Here is a 9,956-nt window from a genome sequence, read left to right as displayed (position 1 = left end):
TCAAGATACTCCATCATCCTTTGGCCAGGATTGTGCCCAAGTTCCCTAAATAGCTATGTCAAAAGGACTCTGCCTTTTGAATTTGAACTCTAAGAGGGGTGGCAAAGAGATCAAAATGATTGGAATTGATTTACTCACATGACATCAGCCTGAAGAGGTTCTCTGCTTACCATTATCCCAGAAGTGTACGACTCCCCATTTTATCACAAAGTCAAGTTCAGTGAGCCATCTCATAACCTGATAATACTTAAAAGGTCATTTTTTTTTTTTGCTTAAATTTTCCATAACTAGTTTTCTTGCTTGTAGACAAAGAACCTTTGCTGACACAGACATTTATACAGGAGGTATAAATGATGACAGTGACTTGAAGCTAAAAATGCCACAAGATTTCAATTGATCAAACAATAAACAAAGTATTTGTGTTTTGTCATAGTTTTCAGGACACTAGCAAGTTTCCTTGAATAAGGAATGTCACCTTGTCTTTAATATCATACAGCTAGGGGGAGTAAGTACAATGGCTATAGAAAAAACATATATATTTAGGTTGGCGCAAAAGTAATTGTGGTTTCGCTAGTACTTTTAAATGGCAAAAACTGCAATTACTTTTGTGCCAACCTAATAGTTCACGATAGCAACAGAAGAAATATCCCTAATGGTCAGTCCTGACATGGCACTTGGCATATAGTAGGCATACTATAATCATGTATTAAAATTAATTAACTATTCAGTGAATGACTCAGTTAATAAGTGCAATGATGTTAGAACAAGAGAGATGGGCATGAGCTAAAACACCTATGAACAAGAAGGAATTTGAGCAGGGTTTCTTAGGGTGAATAGAATTCTTTGAAATAAGGAGATGGAAGCAAGGAATTGTAGCCCATGGACTTAATTTGCAAACAGCGCAAAACAATCTATTATGTAAAAAAAAAAAAAAAAAAAAAAAAAAGTCTCTGATAGGTTTAGGGAGAATTGGGTCCTCAGTCATCTGGCATCAAGAAAATCTTATTGCAAAGACACAGATTTTTATTATTCGTTACTGAATTTTGACATAAGTGGCATGCTACTCTAATATAGGTTGATTGCCTAGATAGTGGGAATATTTCTTGTATATTTAAAAATGCATTTACTTTTAAGTAATCAAGTTCCCTCTGCCTCCCCTTCCCTTGCAGATCTTCCACCACTGTGGTTAGAACATGAGACTTATTGCTCAAAGAGGGGAGTATATGGCTTGGAGCTGCCATCCAATATGAAGAAAGAATCTTTCCTTTATTGGAGAAAGAAGCCAGTGAATAAAGAGGAGGTTGCGGGGAAAGCAAAGGCCAGATAAAAGCGTTTAATCCAAATCCCTCCCTTTGAGGTGAAACCCTGGAAGGTAGTTTGAGTTAGAAGTAATAGAAATGTCCAGAAATGTTGGAAGAGGGGACTTGCAGGGCACTGGATTTGGCCTTTACTTCCTGGGCAGAAGCCTTAGAAAAGGCTTGTGTTGGGATGCTGCTGTCCAACATGTCACTGGTGTAAGATTCTGACAGAGAGAGGGCACAGCAAGTCTTGCATGCTGCTGGAGTACAAGTAAAGCATGCAGTTCCAGATTCCCCTGTAGGTGCAGAGCAGCCCAGAAAACTGGTGGGCAGGACAAGGCCTTTCTGGATGTCCAACAGCCCTGCTTTCTCCTGATCCATAGTCCCTCTGCTCAGATCCTTTTCCCAGTGTGAATTCCCTCCTTACATCTCCCTACCCAGGGGGCTTTAAAAAATATCCATATGAAGGATCCACTACAGACTACTCAAATCAGAAACTCTGGGTGTTGGGGCCTGCTGTCAGAATTTTTTTTTTTTTTTTTGAGGTGGAGTTTCGCTCTGTTGTGCCCAGGCTGTTGTGTCCAGGCTGTAGTGCAGTGGCACAATCTCCGTTCACTGCAACCTCTACCTCTCGGGTTCAAGCGATTCTAGTACCTCAGCCTCCTGAGTAGCAAGATTTACAGGCATGCACCACCACACCTGGCTAATTTTTGTATTTTTAGTAGAGACGGGGTTTCATGATGTTGGTCGGGCTGCTCTTGAACTACTGGCCTAAAGTGATCCACATGCCTTGGCCTCCCAGGCATGAGCCACCACGCCCGTCCTGGTGTCAGAATTTTTTTTTTAAGCCTCTCATTATTTTACTGCATAGCCAGGGTTGAGAACTGCTATCCTAAGTAGAGTCTAGTTATGCTTTAGACTTAAGTTAAATATCACTTCCTCAGGGATCCCTTTCCTGATCAGCCCTAGCCTAGGTCAAGTCCCCTTGTTATATATCCTCCAAGCAAGCACCCAGTACTTATCCTGTCTGGCGCTCAACAATTGGACCATTATTTGTTTCAAGTCTGCCTTTCCTTGTCGACTACCTGCTGTGTGAGGGGAGACACATTTTTGCCTTGTTCACTAAATTGTTGAAGTAGCCGGGTTCAAATTGTTGAACCTGCCTTGTTAAAAATTGTTGAAGTGTAGTTCAACAATGCACTAAGTGGTACACAGTTCGTGCTCAGTAAAAACATCTTGAATGAATGATCTCCTTTACTCAGCCAGGAGTGTGTGACCAAGGCTGTCATTCATGAATCTGCTAAGAGACCTTTTGCAGGTGAGACTTAAAGTAGATCACATACATACTTAGAGGATTACGGCTTTAGATCAGCTCATAGTTCCCACAGTTTTACCGTTTCATCTTCATATATCATAGCAGTTCAGCATGTCCATCATCACCATTATAACCCTGTGTGGTGGACACTACAAGTCCCATCTTATAATTGGAAAGAAGTTGAATAACTTGCTCAGGTCTCTCTACCCTACTCTCTGGGCCCCTTTACAAACGATTACAAATAAGGAAAATCCCTTTCAACAGGATACATTCCCAGGGTACCTCTTTGTGCTGAGCTTTTATTTTTGGCTTGACAGCGGGCTAGTGGCCGCTTGCAGGGGATTTTCTGGGGGTCTCCAGTTACAGCAGCCAGGACCCAGTGTGCGACTTCCGGCCTTCCTAAACTGTTAGAGGGTGCAGGCATCATCGGGCATTATCCATATAAGGATGCCACAAATACTATACCTTTCAAAGCCACTAAATTCACTGTGCCGTGCTTACCCTGGGGAGAGGCAGCTGTGTGTGTGGGAGGGCGACGGGACAGGGAGGGTGTAAGTAGAGTCCTCCAGATGAACCCCAATCTTAATCTGGGCTGGGCAAGAGGACCATCCCTTCACCGCTCCCATCCTAAATCCTAGGTTCCAACATTTACAGGCCCCTGGGTTGGACACCGACTGACAGCATCCTGGATTCAGGCCTGGATGGCTTGAATTGAGCCTCAGAAGAGCCGCGTCTGGAGTGGGCTCTCCACAACCCGGGGCAAGTGGGGGCGGCAGAGCCCTCTCCTCGGTCGGCACAGCAGCCCCTGCCGCGGTCCTGGCCTGCGACACGCCCAGTCTTAGCCTCCCGGCCTCCGGCGTCTGCTGAGTGTCCGGCGGGAGAGGCGCAGGGAGCGCGCTACCGGGAGGCGCAGGCAGCGGGGACTGGTCTCCTCTCGGGCCAGGGCCTCCGGGACAGCCGTCTCCAGCGCGCATTCTTGGCGCAGGTGGAACAACTTTCTGCTGCGGCAGGGCTTCCCCGATCACGGGAGAGGCTAATCTCGGATCTAGACCTCCCAGCCGCAGAGCGGGCTAAAACCGCTACTCCACCTCTTCCCATTTCTCTCCTCCCCACCTCAAGACAAAAAGTCCCAGGCCGGGCAGGACCTGATCACCTCTGCCTCCTCCCACTGCGCTAATCCTGCGAGCGAGAGGCCCCGCGCTGAGGCGGAGGCTGGCAAAGGGGAGTGGAAAGGGAGGATGGAGGGGGCGGGGGGGGGGGGGGGTGATGAGGGGGATGAAGGAGGGGGTGTCATTTTCTTTTTCTTTCTTTTTTTTAAAAAAGTATTTCTCTCGCGAGAAACCGCTGCGCGGACGATACTTGAAGAGGTGGGGAAAGGAGGGGGCCGCGGGAGCCGCGGCAGAGACAGTGGGTGCCACAAGCGGACAGGCGGCCACAGCTGGGACAGCTGCGAGCGGAGCGGAGCAGTGGCTGTAGCGGCCACGACTGGGAGCAGCCGCCGCCGCCTCCTCGGGAGTCGGAGCCGCCGCTTCTCCAGTGGGTGCAGCCTGGGTCTCGACGGGGGTCGGGCAGCCACCGGGGCTGGAGCTGCGGCCACGGAGGCTTTTGCGTTTGCGCCGCGCCGCGCCGAGGGCAGGGACAGGGACTGGGGTGAGGGGCTGTCCCGGAACGTCCACAGCTGGCGCTGGCCCTCCCCTGCCTGACAGCTTCCTGGCCCGGGGCTCTTGGTGCCGGGCTCCGCGTCAGATGTTCGGGGGGCGGTGGCAGCGCCCGGAGTCGGCGGGGACGGCGCGGCGGGCTTCCAGCCTGGCGGAGAGGGCAGGCTGAGGAGTGGGGCGTTTAGAGCGCGCATCGCGCGCAATTCGTGCCACTAAAAAAATAAACCCAGAGAGCTCGCCCGGGACTTAGGATCTCTGGGGACATGGGTACTTTGCGCCGCGCTCTTTTGGCGGGGCCCGGGAGGCCAAGGGATTGGCCGGGGCTGCTGCCGGCGGGGGCCTGGGCTTTCCAGCCAGCTGTGGACCAAACGGTCTTCCCTTACCCAAATTAACTGCGCCACGCGCAGGCGGCGCACGGGTTGGGCTCGGGAATGGGGAGCGCGAGGCTTCAGCATCCCGATGCCCTGAAAGTCTCCCCGCCTCGGGGATTTGTCTCTGTGTTGCAGCTGGCAGGGGCCGCCTGAAGTGGGAGCAGCGCCTGGAGAAGGCGGGAGGAGCCCGGCCCGGGGGACGGGCGGCGGGAGAGCGGGACCCCGGCGGCGCGGTGCGCTTCAGGGCGCAGCGGCGGCCGCAGACCGAGCCCCGGGCGCGGCAGGAGGCGGCGGGAGCCGGCGGCGGCTCGGCATCATGCGTCGAGGGGGCCTGCTGGAGATCTTCCTGGGATTTACCGTGCTTTTAGCGTCCTACACGAGTCATGGGGCGGACACCAATTTGGAGGCTGGGAACGTGAAGGAAACCAGAGCCAGTCGGGCCAAGAGAAGAGGCGGCGGAGGACACGACGCGCTTAAAGGGTAAAGGAACCGGTCCCCTCCTTTGGTGTGGGTCTCCCAAGTTTCAAGATGCAGAACAACGGGCAGGATGATTCTCCCTGTGGAAGACTCCTTGGCAAGACCTCCTGGGGGCACCTTAGAGGTGCTAGGGTTGTTTAGTCCCCACCCCGTTCGTGGTTAAACTACCTTGCCCCTACTCCCAAAGATTTCTGCCCCAAAGGAGAGGACGGGATTGAAAGGAATCTTGGGCCATTGTTGAGGCAGATTTTGGGAGGCGAGAAGGGTTCCTTGAGGAAGAAGGGGAGGAGTTGCGAGTGGGATAAGAGGAGAAGCCCATTCCTTTCCCTGCAATACCAATTCTGGTTGTGTCTAGAGGAAAGTACTTTCCTTGGGGTCATCTTGGTAGATGCTGTATTTGAAAGGGGGCAAGGAAAGGAAGGGATTCCCATGAGAGTCAGAGGATAAATCACAAGAGTAGTCGACTCTTCCGTAAATTATGCTTATTACGGTTACGGATTGGGTTTTCCGGGCAGTGCTTCCTTTAGATGTCTACACTGGAAGCAGAACAGGGCAAGTGGTTCTGAGAACTGGTTTTTTTGGATTGTGTGGGTCTCTCCGTTTCGCTGCAGCAGTAAGGCTGCTGTGGCCGGCCTTAAGGGGGTATTTTTAACTAATGGTGTTTGTATTATGTACATTCAGTTGACCATTTCACTGGCTTCCCATGCCGCTATTATAGATGTTTCGGCCGGAAAGATTTAAATTAGGCGGGTTGACTAAGGGTTGTCACTTTCCTGTATTGAAGGACAGTGGGAATACATTTCCTTTAAGATAAATTTGTCTGCAGTTGTTTAAGTTAAAGCCTCTATGGAAACAGCAGGATGGACTGTCAATGACCCCTTTTGTCTTCTTGGAGGAGCCTGTTAAGTAAACTCTGACAGTATATATAGGGAGATTTTGTATTAAATTCTTACCATCCTGACTGATGCTCTTTTCCTGAGTGGATCTGTAGCTTTATTATGTGGCTCTGGGCCACCAAGTGATGGTGTCCACTTGGATACGTGGCTGATCATTTCCCTTACTCTTTTTTTGTTATGGGGTGTTACAGTCATGTATATGTAGTAAAATTTGTGTTTGTGTGGATATGAGATATGAGAAGATACGAGAAGAAAAAGTGCAGTAAAGTCACCAGACCAGTTTTTGACTCCTAGTCTGGAGAAGGGGCACGATGATTGTAAGAGCCAAGCACTTAGGCTGTGATAAAATAGCACAGAACATAGCTACGATTACTTCGGTTCCATCTTGGCCTTTCTGGAACCCAGAATTCCGATAATGTTGGAAGGAAGTTTGCTTATCATGGTAAGCCTGACCCTGATCAGACAGCAGACGTTTATTGTCCTGTGTGCAAGGCACATGGCAAGTTCAGTAAGTAGACTGAGGCTCTGATTTTCATATGTTCTCAAGAGGGCCTCATTTAGTCCGATATTTTTCCTTCAAAAATACATTTCTCCTACATAATATTATCTTAGTATCTATTCTGATAGAATTGCTCCTGTATATAAAGGAAGTGGAGGTTTAATTCTGTGGCTGAAGATCTTCAGGGAGGTGTGGGGCCTGGTCAGACATTTGTCTCATTTCTCTGGGCTGTCACCAACTAGTGTGTTCCCTTGGGAGGCACAGACTGAATGTGAAAAAAGAAACTAAGCTTTACTTTGTTGCTTAACAGGATGCCACACTTTTACTCACACTAGTACTTTCTCTGTCTGGTTTTACATTTGTTTGTGATTATAGAGAGATACCTCTCTGTGCTCCTCACAGTATTTGATCATTAACACAGACCTTATCCTATTGCAAACTATTTTTAAAGCCTTCCTAAAAACAGGGTATTAATAGAATTGTAATTATGTGTGTTCCTAATTCTCATGTTAACTATAAGATTTTATAGTAAGTTATACACACACACACACACAGGGTGGGGGTGAAAGTAATAATTTAAAAATATATACAATTAAAAATATTTCCCTGCCATCTTTCAGAGACCATTTTCTTGGGTATTTTTCTATGAATCTTATAGGCATATGTATGCATGTACAGGTAAACACATAAGTATATATGTATACATACACATATGTGTGTGTGTATCCTTTTTAATACATGGAATATACTGTACATGCAATATTCTGAACTTTACTTTTTATGTATCTTTAATTCATCCATCTATTAACTCATATGGATCTACTACGTGCATTTTCTTTCTTTCTTTCTTTTTTTTGTTTTTTGAGACACAGTCTTGCTCTGTTGCCCAGGCTGGAGTGTAATGGTGCAATCTTGGCTTACTGCCTCCACCTTCTGGGCTCAAGTGATTCTCCTGCCTCAGCCTCCAGAGTAGCTGGGATTATAGGTGCATGCCACCAAGCCTGGCTAATTTTTTGCATTTTTAGTAGAGATGGGGTTTTGCCATGTTGGCCAGGATGGTCTCAAACTCTTGGCCTGAAGTGATCCGCCCACCTCTGCCTCTCAAAGTGCTGGGATTACAGGTGTGAGCCACCGCACCCGACCCCATTTTCTTGTTGTATAGAACCTCATTATGTGGCTGAAACAGTTCCCTAGTGATGGCTCTTTAGATTACATTGAGTCTTTTGCTATTACCAACTTTCTTCTGCATACCTGTGTTTACATACACATGTTTATATGTGGTATAAATTAGTAAAAATAGAATTGCTGGATCAAAGGCTTTCCCATAGATTTTAAGCAAACTCCATTTCTCGTGTAAAATTTGAATAACATTTTAAATTTATTCCCTCTGCTTATTGCCATTACAGTCTCATATGAATAAATCCTTTAATGGTGCTCTGCTGTATAAATCATCAGAAAAAGCAGTTATGTACTACATTTTTCCAGTTATTGCTTAAAATTTCTGTTTTTGTCTGTTAAAATATTACCAGCTTCAAAACTCACCTCTTTGACTATAGTGAAACCTGTTTACCATTCTGATTGGAAATGCACAGTTTATGAAGTGAAAGTGATTTGTAACCCCCGAGTCTGCCTGATGCCCAGTTGGTGGCAGCAACTTTCAGCACCTCACTAATCTTTCCTCTAGTTAAAAGGTGCTTTAAACTCATCAGTATCTGCTGTGCACTGGTTCCTTCTCTCCAGCAAATACTGCCTTCTTGGTTTTCTCTGATGTGGCAGGTGACTACAAAATCCGCCTTGCTATTCTTCTTAAAACACATATATATGTTCCTTTCTTGCCAGCTCCCTCTCTTCCTGGATTAGAAACCGGCCTCATTTTCTGCTCACTGGATGTGTAGTCCCAGCTTATCTTCCTCTCTTCCCACCCTGTTGCAGGTGTTCCTTTTTTTTTTTTTTTTTTCTTCTCTCCCCACTGGGCAGCGAAAGTTGTTCCACAATGGAAATTTAGGCATCCTCGAGTTTCTTCCCAGCTTCTGCTGTGTTTTCTTAGAGTAAATTGCCAATTTCTATTTTTACAGGAAATCCTTTTTAAAAAAGGAATCAGTGTGGTCCCCATCCACTCTGCAAAAATTGCGTTTTTTTCTATTTTCAAATGAGAATTGTTCAAGTTTCAACACTGTGTGAAATAATACATGTATAGTAGTTTTCTTTTGCTTGGGCACTGCTTGATATGTGAAATGGGTTTATGAAAAATAATACAATCCTAATGTTATTTGTTTAAATTTCAATTCATAGGAATTTTTCTCAGCTAAATTCTAAACTGTGATTAGGCAAAAAGTGTGGGAGACAGTCCAAAAAAAAAAAAAAAAAAAACCCAACTGTACTTGAATAGCAGTAGTTATGCACCATTTATTTATGACTGCCTTATCGCTTTCGCTCCCAAGTAAGGAAATATTACTGTTTTCTGTCAAAGGGAAAGGTTCTTCACAGTGAGATCTCCTTTCCCAAACCTTGGAGAAGATGGATTGAGAATTCTGCCCTTGTCCTGTGGTTTATAGGTACATGAGACCAGTTGTATTTGACACAATTTGTCAACGTGTGCGATTCCTTTTGGTCTTTGTTTATTTGTTTATTTTTTTCCAGAGGTCTTCTTGCCAGAAAAATACACATGGAACAGTTCATACCTAGGGTAGATTATGTGATGGCAAACTCCAAGGGATTAATTATGTAGAAGTCTGTTATTAAAATAAAGAGCTGTAATAGGGAATACAGAAAAAGTTCTGTAGACTTTATAAAGTCCATTTTACTTTGTAAAGGGGACCTTAAGACTTCACCTGAAGTCAGATGGGCTAATAATTAAGTATGGGAAAAGATTCCTGCAGAGGTATAGTTTCCATTTATTGAAAAGATTAAACTAAAATATTGGGACACAATTTTTTTTTTTAAAAAAAGGATTTAGTATTCTTAAATAGAAGATTTCAGCAATTCCACACATGAAACAAGAAGGTAGAGACAAACTCTTTATTTACGGGACTCATTTTGTAATATTGAAGACATAGAGGTTGTTTATAAAAATGTGTAAGTTGGTAATACAAATTAATTAAAACATACATCAGCCTATGGTGAAATGAGATGAGAGCTGATGGAAATGGAGTACAGACTTCCCTTCAGCTTTATTTGGAATTTTAAAGAATATTAAAATGTTCCTTTATTGTCTTGTGGAGCACATACTTTAAAAACTATAGTATTATACTGATGACTCTAATCAAGCAAAATACTAAAAAATTATTACAGTATTCATGTACTAGTTTGTTGGTTTTCTTCCAATAAGCCAGACAATCAGCCTAACCACTTTGGGAGTTTTAGCTTTATTTTCAATGTGAAAATAAGATTTTAAAAATGTTTTCTTGAAAGAGAAATACATTCTTTTAACAATTTCTTTGTT

General features: G+C 45.2%; 1 protein-coding gene across 2 annotated transcripts in view; it reads left to right on the top strand.

Moving 5' to 3' along the window:
• Window positions 1–3,875: 3,875 nt before the first annotated feature.
• FBN1 (fibrillin 1) overlaps window positions 3,876–9,956 on the top strand; it is a 245,476-nt gene continuing 239,395 nt past the window's right edge. Inside the window, exons 1-2 of one of the 2 annotated variants that reach the window (XM_025389802.1) lie at window positions 3,876–4,149; window positions 4,778–5,122. In XM_025389802.1, the coding sequence (XP_025245587.1) occupies window positions 4,959–5,122 (164 nt within the window). In that variant the 5' untranslated portion in view covers window positions 3,876–4,149; window positions 4,778–4,958. The remainder of the gene's footprint in view (window positions 4,150–4,777; window positions 5,123–9,956) is intronic. The other variant, XM_025389803.1, reaches the window with a different exon arrangement.

This window comes from Theropithecus gelada, chromosome 7a (assembly GCF_003255815.1).
Source record: "Theropithecus gelada isolate Dixy chromosome 7a, Tgel_1.0, whole genome shotgun sequence".
Lineage (NCBI taxonomy): Eukaryota > Metazoa > Chordata > Mammalia > Primates > Cercopithecidae > Theropithecus > Theropithecus gelada.
This window is presented reverse-complemented; position numbering and strand designations above follow the sequence as displayed.